This window comes from Polyodon spathula, chromosome 17 (genome assembly GCF_017654505.1).
Source record: "Polyodon spathula isolate WHYD16114869_AA chromosome 17, ASM1765450v1, whole genome shotgun sequence".
NCBI lineage: Eukaryota > Metazoa > Chordata > Actinopteri > Acipenseriformes > Polyodontidae > Polyodon > Polyodon spathula.
Window position 1 is genome coordinate 31510863 of NC_054550.1, and position 27435 is coordinate 31538297.

General features: G+C 34.3%; 1 protein-coding gene across 5 annotated transcripts; it reads right to left on the reverse strand.

The window, feature by feature from the left end:
• Positions 1-221: 221 nt before the first annotated feature.
• On the reverse strand, positions 222-26946 carry LOC121329477 (leucine-rich repeat transmembrane protein FLRT2-like). Of its 5 annotated transcripts, XM_041275036.1 has the most exons (3): positions 26695-26946; positions 5029-5331; positions 222-2651 (listed from the first exon to the last, which is right to left on the reverse strand). In XM_041275036.1, exon 3 carries the CDS (start codon positions 2230-2232, stop codon positions 238-240), a length of 1995 nt encoding a protein of 664 aa, XP_041130970.1. In that variant the 5' UTR covers positions 2233-2651; positions 5029-5331; positions 26695-26946; the 3' UTR covers positions 222-237. The 5 variants fall into 5 exon arrangements, with proteins under 5 accessions (XP_041130970.1, XP_041130971.1, XP_041130969.1 ...); XM_041275037.1 differs by lacking the exon at positions 5029-5331; XM_041275035.1 differs by lacking the exon at positions 26695-26946 and having other exon boundaries at positions 5029-5596.
• Between the last annotated feature and the right edge of the window lie 489 nt (positions 26947-27435).

Genomic DNA, 27435 nt, shown 5'->3' on the forward strand with positions numbered 1-27435 from the left:
TTTACTAAGGAATAGAAAAGGTAGTTTTCCATGTCATAGGCCAGAGTATACATTACACAGCAGACACGGATAGGGCCAGCTATTTATATATATATATCTATATATTATATATATATACTATATATACTATATATTAGATATATATATATATATATATATATATATATATATATATATACTATATATATATACTGTATATTTCAAAAGTCATGTTACAAATATTCTTCCCAAAATCTGTCATGTGTGGCAGCATTCCTCATCTGGAACATTGCCCTTGGAATATGTGATACTATTTGCTATGTGGCAGTCTCTGAAGCCAATGCTCCCATTTGGGGTATATATGGGCTGTATTCTGAAATCTCCTTTAAGGAGCTGTTCGTTATTTAAAGAGACTATCTGAAAGCTTGTTTCAGTCATTTCAAGGATGGAATTATCCTTTTTAGTACCTGCTTCGCAGTAGTCATCTTTTCTTCGTCCTCTGTTGTATTTCCACTTGGAAGAATCAGATCGTCCTTTTTTATGCATATGCCAGCAAAATATGCTCAGCAAGAAAACAAGGACAACAATCACAGCTCCCCCTATCAATCCTGCTAGGAGAAAAGGAGAGCTTGGATCCTGCTGTGTGGCATGCTCAGGGTCAGTGGCCTTATTGTTAGTGTTAAAAGTAGCAGGCATAGTGGTAGCCTCAGAGCATACTGTATCATCTCCAGGAAGGTAGTTATTAGAAGCATCTAGAGGGATTATACAAATGCGATAAGTGGATTTTGGCTTCAAGTTTACAAGGCTTAGCCTCTTCTCTTTCCCACTGACCACATTCTCCTGCGCAACATCTCCTGTCAAGCTTTGACCCATTTTAACCCAAGTGACCTTGTACACTGTGACTGAAAAGATGGACATCCAGCTAACTTTAATGCACGTGTCATTTACAAAATTAATAATGATTTGGATTGGATCCCGTGGAGGAGGGTTAGTCCTCTCTTTATTGTCTCCTTCAGGCAGAGTGGACAATGTAGATGAAGGTGAAGTTGGGGCTCTATCAAAAGTGCCTGGAGTCATAATAGTAGATGCAGATGCAGGGTTGGTAGCAACAGTTGAAGGCAAAGGCTGTGTGGGTGAACGAGTAACTGGTGGAGACGAGGCTGTAGAGCTGGGGCAAGTGATGAGATTCAGGTTAAGCTCTCTGATTACCATGCCCCGTACTCTTTCAGGCTTTTGACACATAAATCCACGTACATTTATAGACGCCGGCAAAGATTTTAACCACTCAATCACCCATTTAATGTTGCAGTCACAGTACCATAAGTTGTTTCGAACAGTGAGTTGTTTCAAGCTTGTAAGTCCATCAAAAACCCCCTCTGTCAGAAACTGCAGCTGGTTGTTTGAAATATCCAGTTTCTGTAGGTGGCGCAGATTGGAAAAGGCTGCCACAGGTATCTCACTCATTTGATTATCCTGCAAGCTGAGTTTGACTAAAAAGTCTCCAGGGAAGTCAGACGGAGGACTGGTTAGTGAGTTACGAGACATGGAGAGCTCTGTCAGCTTTACCAAATGCTGAAAGGTTCCGTTTGCAATCCCCTCATTAGTCAGAAGATTCCCATCTAGAATTAAGCGTTCAAGTTGCGTGACATTCATGAAAGCTTCCTTAGAGATGGTGGCAATTCGGTTTTCATCAAGCCGGAGCTCTTTGAGGTCCAGTGGTAGCCCAATTGGCACACTGCTTAAGTGGTTTTTTGTCAAAAATAAGAGTTTAAGGCTAATGGCTTCCCTGAAGGCAGCCTCCTCAACTCCAACAGTAGAGATGGAGTTATCATCCAAGTGCAACTCTTGTAGTTTAGACAATGGAGCAAGAGCTGCCCGGGAGACAGTTTGAATATTATTCTCCTGTAGGTGGAGAACACGCACATTTTTGGGAAGGTTTAAAGGAAACTCATCCAACTGGTTACCATATAGGAATACTGTTTCCACAGAAACAATATTGTGCAGCTCAACCGGGAATCCAGCATTGTTGATTTGGTTGTTGTGGAGGTAGAGAGTCTTGTAACCCTCCTGTATTCCGTGAGGCACTGATGTCAGGCTCCGCTCGTTGCAGTAAATGAAACCTTTATCGCAGCGGCATTGCTCTGGACAAGAAGCAGCCCTATAAAACTGTACATGGAGGCCCAATAATATGGTTATCCAGGATTTAAAAAATGGTGCCCAGTCTTTATTCCATAGTCGATTCTGTAACTCCATCTCTTTTTTAAAAAAAGGTAAAAGAATAAAAAACAAAGAAATCCACTAAACAGAATGTCTTTAACAGTTCTCGTTGATGCTTACTTCTCTGGCAGGTTTGCTTTATAGAAGATGTCGGGGTAATCCTTCTATAATTGCTTGTCCTAAGCTCCCAATACAAGAGCAATGGTCTCATTAACTTGCGGCGCTCTTCTGGCTGCCTCCATCCATGCTTGGATATCAGATGATAGCACAGCTCATCACATTTTGCTTTCAGCCAGGCAAGGGCCAATTTAAAATCAAGCAGCACAGAGAGACATCAGAAATACTCAGCAGGTTTATCATGCAGGACTCCCTCTCTTTCACTCGCTCTCTCGTCACACACTGCTGATCCCTGACAGAAGTTGCCTCCTTTGGATTTGACATTTGGATCCAAAGACCTATTTCAATAAAATAAATTGGAGATTAATAGATTCTATTGGATGACAGCAGCAGTTAATAAAACAAGGCAATAAAAGTAATCTAGAAATATAGGAGATGCCATTAAGTAGCGTTGATTATTATTTGGCAAATTTTGTAATAATAGCCTATATTTGAATTGCTTTATGATTATACTAGTTATTTATTCATAGATTTTGTGAACCGTTTCAATGAATAGTTGTTTGCTCACACACACAAACGATATATATCTAATATATATCTATATATATATATATATATATTATATATATATATATATATATATATTATATATAGATATATATATATATATATATATTCATATCACAATGTCATAGCAAACAGATTTTCTCGAGGAAAGTAAAAAAGAGGAACTCTATTTTCAAATGAAAACATGGTATGTTCTTTTGGGAAGTAAAATCCAACTGTGCATATATTAGTTACAGATGGTACATTAGGGTATAGTAGAACAATCCTTAAAAAAGCTAACACGCATCTGCTGAATATTTTAAAAAAATGTAAAAAAAAAAAAAAAAAATCAGTTAGAGTTTATGTACTTTCTTTTTATGCCTGCCTGTTCTACCAGATCTATGGGTTTAAACCTGTTTTCTTTCATTTTCAGAGGCTACTTGAGGTACAACCAGTCTATTCAGAGGTGTGTTTATTTCTAACAGCAAATAATGCCTAACAGGTTTAGTACTGAGGTCTTCTCAAGTTCAAAATCTAATTAACAGCACATGATACAGAATGAATTAAAACAAACAAAAAAAGTTAAATAAGATTTACAAGACAAGATTAATTCCATTACCCAGACTACAAGGAATTTACCTTTGGTATTTCATGTAAACAGTCAGACGCATCATTTTTATTTTACTGTTACTCCCTAACAGAAGGCATTGCATAATCTGTCACATTCCCAAATCATTGGCATTTCACTGTACAACAAGCATCAGGCCAGTTATTCACATATTTTAAAAAAAAGATCTTATTAACAATGAGATCTTCTTCCATTGAATCTGAAACAGAATAAGGTCACAAAGGGCTGTCAAATTCACTTATTTGGAAACCCTGACATGACAACAGTCAACAGTAAGAAGATTGGAGAGGTTTGCAACTAACCTGCAACATGAGCATAGAAATATACACTGCTTCGGTCTCTTCAAAAGATGTAAAAACAACATGTCTACAATCTATGAAGTTGATCACATACTGTAACTCCAAACACAGAACTGAAAACAAAGTAGTGTAAAACGACTTTGATTTGATCAGCTACCAAACTGTAATGAAAAACAAAACAGAAGATGAGTCCTATACTTTTGTTAAATTTTTAAATTATAATCTTGATGTGACTCTAGAGTAAAGAAATGTGACTATCCTAATAACCTACAGGTGAAGATGAATATCAGTAAATGTTATAAATGGGAACAACCTTCATACACAGCGAAATGCAGACAGGGTATTGCTAACAGGGAAAAGGTATAGCTAACAGGGAATAATGCAGTGGCAAATATTGACAAGTGTGTACTTCTGGCTGGTCAAATGCATCTGTAAATCTAATTTAAATGCATTGTTTCACAGATTAAATGTCTTGTTTCACGGATTAGCGCCGATCTTGCACTATAATTGTATTGTAGGTAAAGTATGGAAGACTAGTTGTAATCGAGGTTTGCAAAACCATCTGAAAGAGTTAACACTCACAAAACCCAAACCTAATCAATTTAGTATATATACGTGTTCTTCTATTTTGTATTAGACAGTGCCAAAATAAAATATCTTCCTTGAAATTCACATACATCCTGGTGTTCTGTATAAAGCTGTGAGATACTGTTTTCAATTAAGGGGTCCTCAGTATTGATGGGTTATTACTTTCAGATGACTGTCTAAATTAGCGACCTTTTCGATTTTTATTACACCTGTTTGACCTATAAGTACCGCTGATAAATCAGCCGCTGGGATAGTATCAATAAATCATTCATAAATAAATTAAACCTTTAGAAATCCAATTAAATGTTAAATATAATTATATTCCGTCTATACTAAAAATAAAGACCACGTAATAAGCAATATAAGGGGCACACTTAAGCCCTTTCATGTATAGTTTACAATTACAGCAATATAATGCATACATTTGTGTATGCATTATATAGGCAAAGACGAGAGGTTCCATTAATGTGATAATATACATTACAAATACAATAATTACAAAATTACAATTATTATTATTATTATTATTATTATTATTATTATTATTATTATTATTATTTATTTTGAATACAAGCAAACAAAAGTTCGTTTGTTTCACTATAGCTTAAATAATAATAATAAAAAAAAAAAAAAAAAAAAAAAAAAAAACATTACCTTAAATTGTGTTTTAATCCTCTTCATATTGCATCCTTGGAAACTTTATATTAAATCTTGCTTTTCAAGAAAACAATTTATGCGTCCAGAAGGCGTAAAACATCCCACTGTTTCAGCAGTGATCTACTTGGCAGAGACGAGCTTGCTCTGTGCTGCGGACCAGCTTCGCGGTTTATTAGCAGCATTCTTGCTCAGTCCAGGGGACGGTTCTGCAAGCCTCACACTGCCGCGTCTCAGTTCTGCGTCTGCAGCTTTCAACACAGGAATCACTCTCTAGTCCTTTTCCTCTGCTGCGTGTTCCTTCTGGAGATTAGGATTACATTAGGCAAAAACTATGGAGACGTATTGCTCCTACTCCCCGTGTGTGTCCCAAACATCATGCGTGTGTTTCCAGTGATTGCTGTCTGATACTCCAGTAATAATGTCTCAGATCTGATTGTTTATACCTAATGTAAGACTTGCCTTTTCCCCTTTAAACCCCTGGGACGTGTTTACAGTGATGAATTCAGTTGATAGCGATCTCTCTCCACTGCTCTCTCGCTCTCTCTCTCTCTCTGCCGCTCCCACATCGAAGTATAAAGAATGCTTGCAAAGAGAAGCATTAGGAAGTGGCTAAATTCCACTTTTTTTTTTTTTACTTCAGTGTGTCAACTTGACTTAGTTTCTTATTAGTTTTATCTAATTTTTATAGATAAATCACTTAATGCAAACCACTATTCTGAAAGGATTTAAATTTAACAAGCTATAGGTAGAAGGATGAAGCTCTGCGGTTTAACTATGTTGGTTAACATTGGACAGCCACCAAACGGGTGTGGTATACTGTTAATCATAAATCAGGACCACAAAAACAGGACATGATTTTAACTTAACTTGGCTGCATATCTAATGACGTTTCATCTTTCAAAAATAACACTTCCACATCCTCTATGTATTATTTTTTTTGTCTTTGCTTTAAAATGAAAACACTTTTCTTAAATTATCTTTATTTCAGATCAGGGCTAAACACTTGATTAAGAGTTTCTTGAAAGGGAACAGGCGTGGACATTGGCAAAAAAACAAAAAACAAACAAACAAAAAAAAACCTCGACCCTGATATGATACAGTGTATACAAAGTAATGCTTGCTGTGACTAAACACAGCTGTGAGTTTTGTCTCCTGTTAAAATGCCGTCCTACAGCATGTGACATTAAATATAATCCTTAAATATAATCGTATAGATTAAAACATATAAATAGATGCAAGAAACTTTAGCCTCTCAATACCAAGATTATCTATGTGGAAGCGGGTTTGGCTTTGCCCAGATAAATCCTGCTGAGATAAATTGCTTGCTTAATGAGAGCTTGTTACTTTCAATCTAATCTTTCTTGCATTAGAAACTCCATACAGTAAAAGAGTATTGGGAAGTCTCTTTGGTGGCTAAAGGGCTACATTTTTCAGCATTTCACAGACGTCAGATGTCACATTAAAGCTTTAGAGAAGACTACCTTTTCATAAGAAGAATAGCACTGGAAGGTGTTCAATTTAATATCCGTGTGCGTGGTCGACTCTAGCTTTTTGACACAATGAAGGACAGCTTATTAAACTGGCCACAGTAGGCCACTTATGTTTTATTCTATCAATCAGGAATGGCAGCATTCTACTATTTTTACCCGACCTTGATCCTGTCATTCAGAGTGAATAGCATAAACGATAAGTACTGCATGGAATCTGCTTAATATTGGCTATGGCTATTTAATTACTGTTCGGTCTGTCCGAGCTGTATGGATGTCTGAGTGACATCAAATTAATGGCAAAAGGATGACATAATGGATGGCCTGTGGTTAAAATGCGATATGCTGATTATGTCACACATGATTGATCGATCTTATCAATTTGTGATCATTAGTCACAGATGACAAGAGGGAATGCCAGACTCTTAGCTGATGATGATGCATGTTCTATGCACTTAAGAGTCTCAATGTCATTATGAAAATTAATTAGAGATGTTTTAAAATGATAACTTTTTTTTTTTTTTTGTAATCTTATTGAAGTTGAGGGTTCAGTTTCATGCAACTTTTACATTATCCATTTCTTCAAATCTCATTGCAGTGTTTAGTTATACTGTATGTGCCTGCTAAACTAGCACAGACCTGTCACATCTGGCTTTATTCTAAATTGTCATAATTAAAATTTGATTAAAATCTGTGTGGTATCATATTAATAAAATCATGGAGGATATGATCAAACTGCAGCCTGCTATTTCTGTGCAGATGAAGTGAAATCTGTTTGAATCGTTTAACAGATCAGCATAATTAAATAGTAGGGTATGTGCACATATCTGATTATGTTTATTTGGATAAATAAATGGTGGTACAGCAGCAGATTAAATACAATTCACCAAACTAAAAATAGTTCTATGGCATCATCACATTATATGCACATAACTACCAAGACATAATAGATATCACATTTAAATAAATAAATATATAAATTAAAAAAAAAAAAACAAAAAAAAAAAAAAAACTGTCCCTAGGATGTTGTCATCACAAACTTGTAATGGTATCACGTCTTCACACGAATCTCAGACAGTGTGCATAAAAAACCTTGGTGGCACTTCATGTCATCCCATTAATGTCTCAAACACTACCTCCAAGGTCTAGTAAACATAATATATGCAACACTTCACTGTTCTAATCAATTCAACAGTCACTATTCTGATTTTGGTATTGTAAGAGAGTGCATAGCTGGTATGCTGCAAATCCACTAGACTAGACCCAGGTGGCAGTAGTGTACAGGATTACATCACAAGCTGCTTCTCATTGCACTGTGTCTAATGGAATCTAATGTAAATCAAAACTAACTTTATCAATTTAAATCATATTATGTAATGCTTGGAGATACTATCTTTTTAAATAATACAGTATGCTATATAAAATATAAAGAGTTGTAACACAGTAAGCTTTATTTAAAAGTATAACATTTTATATTTAGGTCAGCAAACACAGCTTTGCACTGTTATTGAACTAAACGAGTATGTGGCATGTGCTGTACATCAATTTCTTGCTATTTTCTTTCCAAAGCGGAATTGCTTAATTGTTTGTTTTAATAAACATTGAGAAATATACAGTGAGATACTCATTACAATAGTGGAAAAGAACCACTTAGATCTGTGAATTAAATACAATAAAGAGTTGATTTGATCACATGAGTAGATGAAATAATATAATATTGAAACTAACACATTTCCTTCTATAAGGGGCAGGGTTTTAAACATCTAGTGGAACTGGAATGTGATATGTACATTGATCTATTTTCTTCAGCCACGTTGTCAGCACGCTCACACCTAGGTCATTTTAGCACTAGTGTTGCTGTTTGTGAAAAATACAATTTGGTGAACAGCAAAAAAAAATTCCTTAACCTCAACCATATATTTTTTCTTTCTGTGTTGCTGTTCACTGTTTGTTGAGTCCAGAAAGTAAAACGGGAGCAATATTCAATCATTCCACACTTTATTTAATCAGTAGTCCTTCCAGTAAGCAGTGAATTATTATTATTATAAAGAAATGTGCTGCTGGGTTGATCCAGATGGATGTATCCCCATTACATGCAACAAGCTGTAACAACACTGAACAGCAACAAAACCAGCCCTGTTAGTCAACAAGCACACCCAGATATGCAGGAAAAGGTCAGGGAGCAAGGAGTTGTTTAAAGAATGGGATGCTTTCTGAAGTTACATCTGCAAAAAATATCCTCTTCGAGGTCAAACAAAGGAAGTCACAGCTAGAGAACTCCGCCGGCTATGCATTTGGGTGGTGTTCTTACATTTAGTGTTTATATATCGTTAGTATTGGCCAGAGCTTGGAATCCAGTTTGGAATGGCAGGGAAAAATGTCAAACAAACAATCAAAAGGATAATACCCTGTAGGTAACAAGGCACTGACAATTGGTAATTGTATTTCTTCTACGCATGTTCTCAAAGAATTATTTCAGTATCTTCATTATAAAAATGATGTGTTTTGAGATGTGTTCCAACCTTTTGGTATAAGGTATTTAATCCAATGGGTTATTTAAGTATTTCTTAATCAAATGACAATTGATATTAACAAGTTATCTATGTCTGAATAAGTATGGTGTTATCTAATCAACCCGAAGTCTCTGAAACTAGATTCTAAGACCACATTCGTGTTAGATTATTATTATTATTATTATTATTATTATTATTATTATTATTATTATTATTATAGTAGTAGTATATTATGTTGTTGTTGTAGTATTATTAGTATTATTATTATTTTCAATATTTTATAATGTACTGCTTTTATATGCCTTAAACTGTCAAAGCAAACATGGTAATGTACACTTCTTTTGTTATCAAGTCTGTTAACAGAAAACTTTCAAAGTCTTTCAAAGTCAGTTGCACGCCGACAGTTACTGTTGGTAAAAATTGTATCATATTAACAAAATACAGCAACTGAACTTCAGAAATCAGACCGTAAATAACATGCAGAAGCGTGTGTATAATTACAGAAAGTGTTTACCGTGCACGTGATAAATAGTGTGTGATGATAGCTGGGGTATGTACAGTGTTTACAGCCTGGTCATGTGGTATAAAAGCATGTACGACCACGGATCAGAAGTAGCGCGTTTGCTATTAAACCCTGATGGCCCAGGAAGTGACAGCTGATTGGATTGGACCCTCTCCGAATAGGTCTAAGTATTTAAACCACTCTCTGATGCTTGGCTGAGAGCTTCATATGCTGACCCAGACATGGGGATATTCATCACAACTGGTGGAACAAACTAAGACTGTGGTGAACAGTTGAAGAGACACAAGTGATGATGAACATTTTGGCAGAAAAATTAATTCTAATATATTAAAGGTACCAGTGCATGTGGAATGTAAAAACATTACATCATTTTATTTAACCAGCAGAAATTGCTCAGGTCAATATTGAGCTCTCTCTGTCTAAAGCTTCCTAACAGCAACAGAAGCTCCATTTTTTTTAACAGAGGGTTCACATTTGATAGCATGATGTTTATTTTCCAGTGACAGTAATTGCAGGGTCTCCTATTTTAGCTTAAACCAAGAAAGTAAATGATGTCATGAAAAGTAATTTCAATTGATAATAAATCTTTTAAAATGAGTCAAAGCAGAGTTTTACTGCAATAGGCAGAAAATGTTTGAGGTTAAATTACTCTGTGATGAAAAAAACATTACAAAATACCACTATTACCAGATCATCACATTTGCGATAACAAGACTTACTTCAAATGTGGATTAAAATAAATCAATCATCAATCTTTATAGTAAAATGTGTAAAATGTACTTTGCAGATAATCAAAATTTCTGTTGTAAGGTTTAATATGTTGTACAGTGTTGTCAAATGTATATTAAATATGTATCATAAATATAACAGAATAATTGATAATAATATAAGTATGATACTTGGATACAAAGATCAGTAACCAAAACCATACAAAACATGCATTTAAGAAGGTAGAAAATGATTTTGTCTAGACTTGTAATTCTTAGGAATCTTCTCATTTCAGTCCTATTTCCTGTTTTGGGGGAAGTTGATACAGTGTGGTGCTTGGAAAACTAATCTAATGTTAAAAAGTGTAGTATCCAAGCATATGCTTACTGTGTCAGTATAGTATCAGGGTCATTATTACAGTCAAGTAATAAAGTAGAGCAAATTATTCTAAGGATATTGATCCTTCAAGTAGCTCTTGGGGAATATTTGTAGACTAAACTGGATCTGAAGTTCCTCTTTGCCATTTCCGAGTTAAAGCCTCCATAATTTGTTACATCAATTTGACATGTTCTTAGGATTTGTTACAGGCAATGTTGATGGAATTTAAAACCGTTCGGATGACAGAACTGATATGCAATATTTTTTAGTTTTGGCATGCAAGATTTCTTTGTTTTTTTTCTTCTAAATTTTTGTCAGGTATGCAATAGAAAACAATCAAATAAAATAAAAGGAAAATCCAAGGATACATAGGGATAAACCCATTGTTCAGATTACTTGGCCAAAAAACCTTTGAGGTCGGCAGAGACTTTATTACAGTCTTTCGTATCCACTATACGAGCAGTTTATCTGTTTGAATGTGGGCCAGATGTGCTAAGGAGCAGAACAATGATATGCCGGCAAATTCTTGTGGGCTATGGCACGATTAAAAACAAACTGTAACAGACATCGATACATGTACGAGTTATAAGAACATAAGAAAGTTTACAAACGAGAGGAGGCCATTCGGCCCATCTTGCTCGTTTGGTTGTTAGTAGCTTATTGATCCCAGAATCTCATAAGCAGCTTCTTGAAGGATCCTAGGATGTCAGCTTCAACAACATTACTGGGGAGTTGGTTCCAGACCCTCACAATTCTCTGTGTAAAAAAAGTCCCCCCTATTTTCTGTTCTGAATGCCCCTTTGTCTAATCTCTATTTGTGACCCCTGGTCCTTGTTTCTTTTTTCAGGTCGAAAAAGTCCCTTGGGTCAACATTGTCAATACCTTTTAGAATTTTGAATGCTTGAATCAGGTCGCCACGTAGTCATCTGTTCAAGACTAAATAGATTAAATTCTTTTAGCCTGTCTGCACATGACATGCCTTTTAAACCCGGAATAATTCTGGTCGCCCCTCTTTGCACTCTTTCTAGAGCAGCAATATCTTTTTTGTAGTGAGGTGACCAGAACTGAACACAATATTCAAGATGCGGTCTTAATAATCTTAATAATTGTACAGTTTTAACATTGTTTCCCCTGATTTAAATTCAACACTTTTCACAATATAGCCGAACATCTTGTTGGCCTTGTTTATAGCTTCCTGACATTGAAGACAAAGACCATCAGCATTTATAGTAGCTAACATGAATGATTATCATCAATGGCCATCAATAATGCATGTTTTCTTCTCTTTCATCTTTACCATCAAAAAATATCTCACACTCCATTCACAATTTGCATAAAAGTAAATACCTCTCCCAAGACTGTTTACGGAAAATCTTACAGCTTTCAAGTATCCTTGTGATACAAGTAGAGGAACAAACTAATGGCCATATGACATATGCAAAAAGGTAAAAATAGCCTGGTGTTTAACTACTAACCTAGATAATTTTGTTCCTGAAAATGTTATTTTAATGTAAATTAATGTTTATGCTAAAGCTGTTTTAGTACCTGCATAAGTGCTTCATGTAATCATAGGAGACGAGGCTTTAATACTTGTTGTACCTGTCCAGCTTCAAAATTATGTGTAGTTGTTATTTCTATGAAACATTCTAACATTGTTAAATACATTTACTGCTTTTGGAGACAACTTGCCTAATATGGTATAGAAATTACACAGCAGAACTAAACATGGTTTCAATAAGGAGAAATAAGTTTTTAGTTGATTTTTAGTTGGAAAGTTCGGCAACCAAATGTGTTCTTTTCATAACCTCCGTCCAGCTGTGTAAATGCCACTACATAATTGCGCCAGAGAAAATCACAAGTAATCTATCTTTTTAGAGCTGGTCCTGGTTTGTACAGCAGAGGACCATCATTCCTTTTTAGAAACACAAGTTTTATTATTATTTGGAAAAAGTAGGTGAGAAAGTAGCAGCCATTTCCTTCAGATTATATGCATTAGCACATATATCCATTCATTTATTATGTAGCAACAACACAAATCCAACTCAGACTATGTAAATATATCCTCGAGCATGCAGTTATGCTGCTAAACATATAATACAAGCCATGCAGTTCTACTGTAATCACTGGCATTAGCATTAAATCAAACGCAATTTATAAGCAATGCTCAGTACAACCACAGTGCATCGCTGTTCCATAGCCACAGTGGTGCTGTCTCCTTCAGATTGAGCTGCTTTCTAAAACTGCACAGATAGAAGAAATCAATAACCAAATATTTTAACATCCAAAGCTTTGTGTACAAGAAATGATCAACAGCATCATCTAACCATGACTCAGTAATTACTTTGGAACAGGAATTTGTATAAATGGTTATACAATTTACTATAGTAGGATTAAATCATCATACTTCAGTCTGTAGTGTCATGTAACAATATAATTATTGGAAGTAATAGAGGTGAAACCTGTGTTACCACCTGTAGTAGAAGACCACCTGGCTTCCTTTGTAGTCCAAGATTAGTGCTCACTGTGGTCTGTGAAATCAGCCAAGTGAAATACAATTTAAGTCATCAGAACAGCACTTCATGAGCACCATTTTAACCAAGAAAAGCATGTTTGAAGTTTAATCAGCTGCTGTGATTGAACAGTAGAAGATTGAACAGGTACTTTCTCTGACTAAGTACCCTGATACTGCTCAGTGAGGTTTGATAAAATCAAACATCAGTTCTAAGCCTTGTACTAGAGCCACAAGACTTTGGTAACCCAAGATGACTTCCTTGATGGCATACAATGCCTTCAATCAGATACAGTTGTAGAACATCTTCCTTCCAGAACCAGGGACAGTGTATTAGATTTAAGCACTGAGGTGCATCAGTTTCAACTACAAGCTCGGATGAAAACAATTTAAACCCAATAGGAACCACAATGATCCCCAAATAGAACAAAGACGGGCAATAACAAAATGGGTACTTCCTAAAATAAACCTGTTGGTTTTCATGGCTTGCATATGGCATGTACTATTAAACTGCTTACAGTAGCAATCTGCAGTCCCATCTGGTCATTTTAGTGAGCATTCAATGCATTGACCTCTTTGGACCTCAAATGGTTCTCTGCTAGTTTTAAAGGATACCTTGTAATCATTCCTATTTAAGAGACGTTGTCATGTGTTTTCCTTTGAAAAAGAAAAATCAGAAATGGTTTGTATACCGAAACAAGATTACTTAAAACACTCTTCAGTTATGTCAGAGACTGTTTCATTAAACTAATGAAGTACTGTCATGTAAAATATATTAACAATCTCTTTCCGCTCTAATTATTTAGCAGTGGGTCATACCCAGAAAGATAATTCTTCTGTGGGTGGCACCGGGCCGAATACCAGCGTCTGCCACCCTGAGCAGATTAATTGAAGCATACCGCTGCAAATGAATCACATATGGCTAATATCCTTCTGTTTAACTTCACTCTGAAAGGCAAAATTACCTTTTTCAGGCCTACTTCATGTCATTTTTCTTTTACATTTTTCCCTGTATGTTTTATAGAAACAACCAAGGTCAAAATACAGGGACTGTTATTCATCATAAACAATATAAATTAGCGTTTAAATGTTGTAGAATTCATGTGATTTTGTTTTAACTCCAATAATAGTTCAAGACCAGACTTTCATGATTAATTATTATGGTTTGGCAGAACAATGGCTGGCACACTCTGTCTTAGTGATACATTGAAACAAAGAAATCAAGCTACAGCGTCTATTATTCATCCTCACAGAAAATTACAGAAAGTTAGGTCTAGCGAATGTGGCTTCAAAACTGAAAATGTTCTTGAAGAATAGAACGACACCATTTAATTAAAAATATTATGGAACTTCTGGAATTGTATTTATTCTATTTTATTTTATTTAACTTTTTTAATTTAGAGCAGGAGTTCTTAAATTGTGTCAAAGCACAATAAACATGGCCAGGATCGTAATCAGCACTGTTCAGATTGTAAGTGTTACTGTTTCATGTTTTTAAGTCTACGTTTAGCTTCATAGACCTATACTTTATATCATTCTTTACCATCAATGTACACATGAAGACAAAGAATAGCGTGTGTGGGGAATGTAAGGTTGGCAGGGATGGGGTTAATTCTGTCCCTGCCAACAATCACATGTGTGGCCATTCTTCAGTTAGGTAATTGAGGGCTAACTGGAGAATTTCCACCTGTATACAAGTACAATTCTTTGTTGGAGGGGAAGAGGGAGTTACCTGTGAGTACTGGTGTGTAAATTTTATAGTGAAGCTGAATGTTCAGTCTGTATACTTTTTTATTGTTTGAACCTTTTATTTCGGCCCTCATTACGTGTTTATTTTTGTTGTTGTGTTAAAGTGTGCTTTGCATGTAAAACTGCTGCTTTTTGTGTCTGGGTTTCTTTCCTGCCGGTAACACCTTGGGCCACAGCGTCATCCTGTCACAATTAGCATTCTCCTTTTTCGGTTTATTTATGCATTATATGTATTTTATTATTGTACATATGCATGTGTTATTATTATCTTTCAGGATGTGATGCAAAGAGACCACAGACCTTTTTAAGCTGAATCCCATCCCTGCATATATTGTATACTATTGCAAACAGCTTTGAGTTATTTGAATCATTGAACTGCCATAGCATAAAATAACATTTGATGGTAGTATACTAATTACAGCTGCCTAAATAACTTCTTCCATCTCCCTACATAGGTTTCATAATAGAAAGGTGCAGACAGATGCGTAGATAACAAAGAGTCCTACAGTATGTCAGGAATGTAGATGCAATATATATATATAGATGCAGTATCATGGTATAAACTGAACAAAAATGCATTGTTATTGTGTTCTCTTCTAAGTAATTCACAGTGATGCTGGTACTTTTTTTTCAAATACTGTACACAGAATTAAAAGCTCTTTGAACTAAAGACAGTTATGTATTTCTGAGTGTAATGTGGCATGAGAGTTAACTTTTTTGTACATTTCTCCTACACTGGAAAAAATATGTCACACTGCTCAAAGTTACATGCTGGCTATCCGCCAGCTTCTCTGTCAGTCTCTGACTAGTATAACTTGTTTTCATCAACTACTTCTTTATAGTATGCTACAGACAGCAAAGTCTTAAAAGACATGTTCAGACTATGTTCAGGAAAACACCTATTGTAATACATTTATAGAATGCATGTTTGTATTTAATTCAGTTTGTATTTAAAGGGTCATTAGTTTCAAATGGGGCCAACAGAGTTGCACCATGTGATAGCTTTATAATATGGAATTGCTGAAAAGGAACGCAACTAGGATTCTGAAGAATCAGATCATCCGATACAGAAAAGAAAGAGGTTCAAATTCAATATTGGTGCCACGGAACTCAGACTAATTGCATATAAAAAGTGCTTACAGTAGGGAAAAAATAAATACAATGGCATTTGAAGTATTGCTCACAGGTTATACAGTACCTGCTTCAGTATTCAGCCATTAATATGCATGGCATCACTGATGATGTGCAACTTGGCCTAAACTGACATCAGTTCCTAGAAAACAAACCTGTATTTCAACAAAATGACAACATATTTTCTCAAGGCCTTGCTGTCCATTGGTTGGTTGATTACTTTGGTTGGGTGAGTTGTTCGTTGTACCACAATGTAATTATCTGCAAATGTGCCAGACCCATGAGTTCTGTCCACTCCATGGAACATACATGTTAATTAAAGCATGCATGTTCTTTTGCATGCACGTAAATGATGTACTATCAGCATGCAAATCTTGCAATTCTAGTGAGTTGGACATTTAGGGTATTTGGCTCATTTTGTGTGTAAAGTTTACATCTGATGACAGTCAAAAATATTTTGACCTTTTTTGTGTACATAAAAGAAAGTAACACTGCCTATTTTAGCTGTGTAATATAACATAAGAATAGATATACTCTAATAATATAACACTACAACTGACAAAGACAACTGATAGTGATGCACTCTTTGGTTACATTTGTAAGTGTTATGCAAAGCATATATGTTCAGTGTGCGGTCACAATCCAGATGGCACATGACACTTAAAAAAAAAAAAAAAAAAGGATTTCACACTTATTTGTATTAATTACAAATGTTTCCATCACAGGCAGTACAGACATGAACTGAGATAATTGTATGCAGGGAGGTGTTATTTTAGTTCAGGTAAAAGAGCATGAGACTAAGGGTAGAATACATTAAGAGTGAAAGTTACAACAATGCTAAATATTTTAAAATTCATATTGGCCAGCTAATCATATTGTTGGCTAATGTCCCACAAAATCGTACTTAAAATAGGTTTGTCATTCCAAATTATTATTATTATTATTATTATTATTATTATTATTATTATTATTATTATTATTATTATTATTATTATTATTATTATTTAGAGATCAATGCAATGTTTGCATGAAGAAATACACAAGGCATTTCTTGTCAATCTTACTGTAAAGACATTGTCACAGAGAAAGCTTTTGGATAATGGTGTATTTATAGATGAATAGATGTTTAAATTCTGTGTGTGGGCTTGTTATATTTCTGCATTATCGATCTTGTGATTGAGTTAAGAAGCTGCAACCACTTAACACACAGAATCTGTATTGTGTAAGGCATTGCTGTTTAGAGGCTTCTGTGGGAAGGGAAACTAGTGAAAACAGAAATATTCATGGCTTTTAAAGCTGTGGTGTGGGCTATTGTAACATTCATTAAAGTTCAAGGTTTTCAGTGTTGCCTAACAAGCAAGTCTTCAGATATACAATTCCTTAAAGGAAAGAAATTGAACGTGCTGTGACGTTCAGTTTAAAAAATATCAATCATGAGCCAAAAACCATAAGCAGTCCAAATATTTTTCTACAGCAGACACAATAAAATATTATTGAGCACAGCACAAAATCATAAAGTTATAAAAAAAAACACTTAACTTAAACTCAAAACCTAATCATGACAAAACATCTGTAAAAACTGCTTTTGCAAAAAGTGGATCGTAACCATAACACAATTTAAATAAAAGCCAGATTATCTGGGCGCTTACACAGCAGAGAACAATGTGAAATCTAGAATTCCTAATAAGCTAAATTCTGATGTGCTTCCAAGGAGTTTAAGGCTTCATGCCAAAGACTGCTACAACACCACATCCTCTTCAAGAAGCAGCAGGCTTCCAGGGACGAGCAATTCTGCTTCATTCTAGTCATTATAATGGAGACTCTGCATTGTAGAATTTGTTTGTGGGCCCCATGTTACAAATTCAGCAGAACAACCTGCTCCCTTTGGTTCCTTACCTAAAATAACGGGAACAGGATTTGAAATAATTTTTGTGCTCACAAGCCTTTGGTCACCTTAAGGAAGAATATCTTAATAGACAAATTCAAATGTAGTTTACACAATACAGAATTGTAATTTAAAATGGCAGTGTAAACTAATACTGTACACAGAATATTGTATTTACAAAGAAAACTGACTGTAACGCATGTGAAATGGATATATTGTTTATTTTTTTGCATGTAATTAAATTGAGTTTTACTGTGTGATTTTTATCATTTATTAATGTTGCACTGTCACGTTAAACCCCAGGGAAACTAATGGTCTCCATGGTAACTGCAGTGCTAATTCGTAATGGGGCCAGCTGTATAAAAACAGATGGGGTTAATCAAACAGGGAGATACCGGGTTTGAGAGACTGGTGAGCTGAGAGCACGGAATGGGGAACTACTGTTTGGTAAGGATTCTAACTTTTGAAGTGTAAAACTGGTGCACTGTGAATTGGCTGAAGTGCTAGAAGTTAATGGTAAACTACTACTATTCATATTGAATAGTTTGGTCCACTCTATATTGGAGTGGTTTCAGTGAAGTATCCCTCATGCTCTCAGACTTCGGTAGCAACTATATGGGTTTGATTACAAAAGAGAATGTGCACTGCCTGTATCCTGAGTTTGTAATTATGACCGTGTGAATTTCGGTTTAATATATGAGCGCTGTATACGAATTCCTTTCCTGTGTTAGTGGTTGTTTTAGACTTTTACAGTAGCGTCTCTGTCCTGATTATTCCAACTGTAACTGTGTATATGTTTACAGTATATGTTTATAAGCGGCCTGTTAACTCTTGATTGTACCCTTGTACTTTATCAACCCTTGTATTAACTGGACTAGCGGCTATTGGATTGTTTAGGATTCTATTTTTAGGGTTTATGAAGCTTTCTGCGGTTCTTTTTATATGAAAATCACTGTCTACTACTAGTTTTTAAAGTGTGTTATTTAAGTGTTTGATATTTTACAATTTGGAATTGTGCTTGTGGAAATCACTACTTGTTTTGAAGGGTGTTATTTAAAAGCATTTAAGATTTTACTTTTGGAATTGTACTGTGAAAATCATTATCTTTTTCTTACTTAGAAGTGTTGGTGTGACTTTATTTAGCTTAAAGTATCCTAATACTTAGGGTCTGATGGGATCGCTCTTGGTTAAAAACCTGATGCTATAGTTAAAGGTTGCTGCTATCAAATCTGTTGATATAGGTAAAAGCTGTAACATTTTGTCTAAATAAAATCCTTGTTGGTTTTTATTCTTTGTTGCCCTCACTTTACACACTGAGCTTTCTTGATCTTTAAAGAACATGTTATTTATTTGGAGTTCTATTACCTCCAAGTTGGCGTAGTTGTTAACTCTACTTAATTGGTCATTTAAAATAGTCAATTTAATTATAGTGATAGCCAAGGGGGTTATCCTTGATATATGTTGGGTGTTTTGGGGGGGGACTACATACTCATAATCGTTTGAGTTGGGAGTTTATTCCATTGCTTGCACCCGAGATATTCTTCTTTATTTGTAATTTTATATCAATAGAATCTGGCTTGTTTGTGTTAGCTCAAGAAGCTTTATGCCCATTGAATTGGAGTTTATCTTTCTGGGAAAATGTGAATGTTAATCCTAATTAGATAATATTCTTGTAGTAATAAAAAAAAAAAAAAAAAACAAAAAAAAAAAAAAAACGCCTAAATAATTACATGTAGTGTGCACTTTTACAGAAGTCTATGCAGGCTAATATGATTCATTATCAGTTATCAAATATTCTGTAGTCATTAATAGAAAGTGGACATTTGAAATAGAGGAAAGGGTCTCACATGTTGACTTCCGGCCTTTCTGTGTATTCAAATTTACAGACAACTAGGCTTGGCAAAGCTTATATATATTACGTGATTTGCTTCTAATCCCCTTCAGAAAGCCCAGCACAATGTACTTCTATATCTTTCCTAAAACCACACCTCATTATTTATTGTATGTTGTAATAGAACAAAACTTGTAAAAGTACAAATAGTAGGTACATTGTCAAAAATATATATATATATATATATATAATATATATATATATTATAATATATTATATATCTATATACCGATCTTCGATATATATAATATAGACTATTGGGAAATCAGCTTTGTACTGTGTGAATTAATAAATCCACAGCATGAATTGGTAAAGCATCAAATCATGACTCATTTGGTGGAGAAAAGCAAAGGCTTGACCGCAAGACAGGCACTGCAGGTATTGGAGGCCAGACATTTCCATTCTACTGTTTATTTTCTTTATCTACATAGACCACCTTGTATGATTGTAGGGGATTATTTAGATTGCATGCCAATGCCACCCAGGTCCTAGGAAAGTTCTGCAATTACTCCATATTGCATCATACCTGCTGTGACCTGAAGCCTCAATTGTAAGTTACCGGACATTTATTTTGTTCTACAATATTATTTTATAAGTTGTGAGAGCTGCACTCAAGCCTTCATTTCTGTGAGTGTGCATTACTTGTATATCAATTGAAAGTATATGACCCCAGTGTCATAATTCACTGCTAAAATGTACAGCCACTCTAATGGGCCTTTTCCCTAAAAGTGCATGGCTTAAAGAAATGACTATATATTATGTCACAGTGACAGCGGCTTGTCCACTCCATCAAGAGGAAAGGGTGCATTACTTAAATAAATGTTATTAACAGGAGCACTTGCCTTTTAGATACAAAGGCACTAATTCTCAACTTCCTGGTGCATTGCAGTGTCTTGGTCTACATGCGTTTATAAGCCAGACCTTTCTTGACACAAATTTGTAACAGATAATATATAGCATGTTCTTGTGCTTATAGTACACTGAATTAAAGAACGTGTGTTTGTCATCTTGAGAAAGTGAATAATGACACTAACTTAGATATTAATAATATATTATGACATTATATGAACAGAGGCCTGTATGAAATCTAATCCTACTGCAATGCCCTGTAAACATTAAACGAAGGTTGTAACAAATCGCACCAAATTCTTCCCAGCGCAGTTGCTTGGTATCAAATTAGAAAATGGATCTGGGATTTTCTTGAACCTGATTGGTCAATACGAGGGTTGTAATCTCTGGTAAAGGACCTTCAATCCTCTGGAAAATACCTAAATACAGTTTTCATGTATTTCACCTTTTTTATGCTTGATGAAAGAAAAATCTTTGTTCTTTTACATGCCATCTGAATGTTATTTGTTAATGTAGACTAATTCTGCTTCCTCACTGTCCTATCTATATATTTAAATTTAGTACAGCAAATAAAGTGAAAATGATAGTAATTGAAATCGAGAATAGTGTTTGCTGTCAGTGGCAATACAGTAACCACAACAGCAATTAGTCTCCAGCTTGCATGACGAGTGGACGAAGTCAAATAACTGGATACAGTCTGATTACTTCCAATAACTTTATTTCAGCATATCCCAGTAACTCTTACAAAGCCAGGAAGGAGGCTTTGAAGAAACGTCATGAACATACACTTTGAACAAAGTACCGAACAAACAGCATGATCATCATTATCGCATAAACAACTAGATATTTTTAATTATTAAAACCTTTTATTTTATTTGCTAATACATTTTAGGACCTGACGGTAACATAAATACTGAAACTTTCCACAAATAAATCTGTCCTGTCAAAGACAAGTTTGCATACGTTTGTTAAATGAAAAACAAATCTGATTTTACAGTACTAGCAAAAAAAAAAAAAAAAAAAAAAGGTCCACTATTATTATGTGAGGAATTTTAACCTTCTTTTTTTGTTGTTTTTGGAAGAATCTTTTTTTTTTTTTTTTAAAGCTAAACACGCTGGTAAAAGCTTTAATATGGTTCTAAATAAAAATAACATTGACAAAGACAAGTAAATTGGATAAAAACCAAATAATAAAATGAAATGACCAAGACAAGCGCCAGTTCTTTTCTTTGAATGACTTTGGGAGTTTAGTACACAGTCTGCCCAATTGTTACTGTAAAAATCCCCCACAAACTACATTCAATATGAAAATATTAATGATACTATTAAAGACCTACAGAATGTTCTTAACAACGTTCTGTTTACAACGAAATATGATAACAACACTTTAGACTCTTTGGTATCATTTTAAGTGATCCTTTAAGTACAATCCTAAATGCCAGCCCAGATAGAAACATGAGAGAGAATCTATTATAGCCTTTCTAAATGTTTTATTAATACCATATACATGTGAACAGACCAGCCGTGGAAATGCATACGGGCCTAATAGGTTTGGACACTTCTCTATTGGTTCAGTGTATGCCAACACCAATGTCCTGGGTATAAAAGTAACCCATGATTATAATAATTTTGCTGACAGACAATAATAATTTTATTTAATAATGTTATAAGTGCAGATGTAATTTATATGGATGGATTAGTAGCCCCTTGAATGAAAAAAGCATGTAGCTATAACTGTAACTGAACCTGTGTGCCAGACAGCCAACACAAAGTGACTCATGCTTTGGAACCCTTCTATTTGCCATAATGAATTTTAATAGGTAGCTCTTGCTGAGAAACTGAAATTCAACTCAGAACGAACATTTCTTAAAATATATATATATATATATATATATATATATATATTATATATATATATATATATATATATATATATAAACTGTTTGAATGACTGTCTGAATGGCTTTGAAGAAATTAAAATATCAGCATTCGTTACAGGTATTTTTAAGTAATGCAGTCCTTAATTATAATCATTCTAAGAAATGTTTAAAAACAACAAAATGTGTTTATCGTACGGGGGCCCCCTTAGAGAATGCTTTCCAGAAAGACGTTGGCAAGCCTTAATGGGAGTAAATTGTTTAATATATTCCTATAACAGCAGTTGAGTTTACCACAGGGTCAAGAAAAAGCACATAACTTAACCAGTCTTAAAAAAGACCTACAAAGTAAAATCACGAGAATCGAGAGATAACTAGGTAATTAATGGTATTTTTGAGATTTGCATCTGTGGGGTCTGGAGAACAGATGGATAAACAAGGCAACAGACAAAACATCAATGCTTTAGAAGCCTTACTCACACTGAGAGTTATTACACTGGAGAGATGTTACACTTAGGCTGTCAACAAAATTATGCTTTAGTGATGAAATGGGTAAAATAGGAGGAGTTGTTGTTGTTTGTAAGATAAGAATTATTCTATTTTAAAGAACTGTTACTCTTAAAAAAAAAAAAAAAAAAAAAAAAAAAAAAATTGGGTTTATACTTCACATAATTAAAATTATATTTATTACTAAATACAATAGGAAAAACACATCTCTCTTGGCTTGAATTATGTCCTGGCCTAATTATGTATAACTATTGTACATTCATTTATTTTCCCTATTGAAATATTGTAACAGATGGAATGTATATATAAAACATGTTTAAAAATGTCACTGATTTAAAGCAACATTTTAAATGAACATATAACACATTTAATGTCTTTTACCTAAGAGTATAAGATGTATCAGCTGTTTTGCAAGTTGTATAGATATTTCAGAACAACTGCTGATCTGAAGTTGAATTCAGATTAATTAGTTGATTAGTTGAAATGCATGGTATTGCTAACCCATACCCACTGTGCAGAATGGTTCCTTTGACATATGCACATTACAGCAGCAGATCAGTTTTTTCTTTTTTTTCTTAAGTTAACAAGTTAAGAAGTCAGCAGAATTCATTTTAATGTATCTGCTCTGCCAGAAAAATAAATAAAAACCACACCACAGTCTGTTATAATGGAAAATGTTTATCATCTTGATTTACTCCCTGAATATCTTATGACCTATAAAGTTATATAATCTTATCAGTTTTGTTTTTTTTATAACATAAATGGCAAACCATTTGACTGCTTTATCATGTACAGTACCATACCTTCTTATGACTTAGATTAAATAAATGCTTTGTTCTGAAAGATCTATAATAGTTTGTGCCTCAGAAGGAAGGGATAAATGTCTGAAAAATCACTTCAGCTTTGCCTGATAAACTATGATATGTACATCCACTGTTATGAAGCCACTCACATTTGTTCTGCTTACATAATGCTTTTCTATCAAAAAATAAGGGTAGGGTGTAGGACAAATACATTACATGAAAAGAACAAGTGATATAAATACATTTGGCAAAAGGGCAACTATTCAGATGGACAGCTATATTATTTTTGGCACTTGTAGCATCAAGCACCTGGCAGCTTGTTTCTAGTCTAAAAAATTTTTCTTTTCCTACTTCCGTGGAAAAAATAAATGGCTACATACCGGGGGGGGGGGGGTTTGAAAAAACAGTGTTATTGTATCGAACTCACGGTATAGTAATGGCAGCTTTACTAGCAAATTATTTTCAAACTGAATTTGTGAATAAAATCAGTCAAAAAAATCGTTAATGCTTTGAAATTGAGTCACAGGTCACTTACATCACTTCCTGTCTCAGCGACTAGGTAAGGGGAACTCGTTGATCAAAATACATGTTAATGAGTTAAAAAAAAAAGAAAGTTATTGTGGATTAGACACTGGTGTTAAAAGCCAAGGGTGCATTGCAAATCCGCAATCACCTAAGAAATCTTTATTGTAATGTCTAATATGCAGTTTTCCATACCAAGATTTCACTATTTACTCTTAGGTTTTTATCTGTATAATTAAATTCAATGTGCAGTAGAGTTCAGCTGCCATAATGTACGCATCAGGAGTTGCATTGATAATTTCTTGGAAGCAAATAACATATCAATTTAGCAATACAATAAACATCCCGTAAGGTTACAAATGGTTAAAGCAAGTAAATAAATCTCATTAATAACCATAAGTATAGAAAAGGCTAAAATATTTTTATAACTACAAATATTTAATTATCTAGGTAGTCTGTAAGAAATTAACCCTGGTCCTGTACACTCTCTTTCTGCATTGTCGGCATCACTGTTAAATTTCTGTTTCAAAGTGAGTTATATACTCTTTCGTTAATTAAAACCCTCCTTTTCCAAGTGCAAATGAACTCCTGATAAATTAGGACAATTAACACAGATTTCCTTTTAAATTCCAACGCAAACAAAAGAAATAGTCGCAAGAAGCATTGCTCATATATAAATGGAGTTATCATTTACAACATTTTGATAATCCTGTCTATTGTGTTTATTTCAAATAAAACAAGAGGTTTGATTTACATATATATTTGTTTTTAAATAGTGAATCTGTGCTGCTCATGTCATGACCATGTACATTAATTGTATAAATAAAATGTTCTAGTTTGTGCATGTATTTCTTTTTTTTTGTTTGTTTTAATACAAAACAGTGAACATTTGTATCTAATGTCTGCAGAAAATATTATGGAAGCATTGTTGTTTTATCTGCAAGAACAATTCAATAAACTGTTTTTAATTAAACCGCATGTTTAAAAACCTGACATTGCAGATCTCCATTGCTTATGTTCATGCAGAACATGGAACCTTTTTTTTATTGATGTGTCCAATGAATTTAAAATTCTACATTTAAATTTTAAGAGGAATGCAAATATAAAATGTCATATAGTGACAGATGACAGTCTTTGGCAACTCTATGTAACAATTACAGGCTGATAGAGACTTCATAAATAACTTTTGTTTATTTTCATCCCTATTTACTGACACACGTAAGGTGAGTATTCGCTTTTAAAGAATTGCTGTGATGACTGCTTCCCTGTTTTTAAGAAAATAAAATACAATGATCTATTGCAGTGGTAGTGTTCTTAATCTATCTTTGTTTGGTAATATTACTTTCTGTCTGTGCACTTACATTACATCTTGTTTAACAGAGTTAGTTACAATCTACAATCACAAAAGCGATATAATCAACAGCCTTGGCTGAAATGTGGAATTAGAATTTATAGGCATAGTATTACTCTTTAACTCAAAGTGTCCCTGACAGAAAAATACTGTTGAGTTCAAGTTTTTGAGCAGTCAAAAGAAACCTGAAACCTCTTGGTGGTGCACCTGTATTGATGATTGACAGGTATACTTCTGATTCCAATGTCTTGACTTTTATTTAAATTACATTATTTTTCCAAGTTCGGGAATTTTGAAATACAGTACCATTACCAGGGGGGAAAAAAAAACCCAAAACTATAGATTTCTGCCTGTTTACTACTAAGAGAGCACTGAGTTGTACTTTAACTGCACTCAAAACTAAAGGAACACTGTAATATTGTATGATTAAAACTCATGCTGTATGAATGCTGCTATAACACAATATTAAAGAAAGCTTAAATAGAGTATATTTGGAGATTGTTCATCAGTAGCATATTAACTAATAGTTTCCTGTTCAGACATTATACATGTTTCCGGATCAATTTGTTTATAATACTCACATACTTATAGACTAAAGATGACATTTCATTATATAATTTGTAATTTAAATGAAATGTTTTAATAACTTCTAATCCAGTAAATAATCAAATATATAAAATATATATTATATAGAAGTATATATATATATATATATATATATATATATATATATATATATATATATATATATATATATATTTATATATAAGGACAGGACTGTACAAGATAGGGGTCCCAAGGGAATATATTTTGTTGAAGGAAATACTTTCACACCTTTTGGTTTAAGACAAATTAATCTAAACAATTCTCCTTGCAATCTACTCAGAGTGCCTACAGATTTTGGGGTGCCAAATCATTTAATCTCTCCTTGCTTTGTTATAACATTTCGTTATCCTACTAATTACAAGAAAGGCACTTACCTTGACGAGCCCGTTGGTACGAATGAGATTAGTAAGCCAGTCCCCCACTCATACATTCTTTGGGATAAGCCAGGTCTGCTCTGAAAAAAAAGAAAAAAAAAAAACTTTTTACAGAAACTGGGACTCACTCAACTGAGCTGTACTCTGCTTGAGCTGCTCAGTATCTGAAGACGCCTACTCAGTGAGATCAACACCTCTCTGTTTCCTCATGCTCGCAGTGTAATTTAACCCTTCGCATTCAGCTAGCCTGCAGATTTGTCATTTGCTGATGAGCTCACAGGTGGAATAAGGCTTAGGCAAGAGCTGCATGTTCAGAAGGATTGCAGAACAAAGAGGAGAATGCCAGGGAAAGATCAGCACACACTGTACTATATGGAAGGTTAGAAAGCTCCCATGAAGATAACTGCAACATATGCAAATTTACAGAGGCATGGTGAAAATAAAATGAAGATACAAGGTCTGGTAAACATGCTTTACAAGACAATTAGATGCTCTATTGCTCCATGGAAATACCATGTTTAATGAATAGGCTTAAAATAAGTTTACATGTCAAAATAAGTATTTGAATACAAAGCCTTTTAAGGCAGATCATCAGGAGATACGTATTTGAACAACATTTCATAATGAGTGTTTTTAAGACAATGCTTTGAAATGAATGCTTGGTGGTCCCCTGAGGAGAGTGTTGCAGAACATTACTGTCTTCATAGTTCAGTTTAAACATGCGCTTTTCCAAAGTTTGCT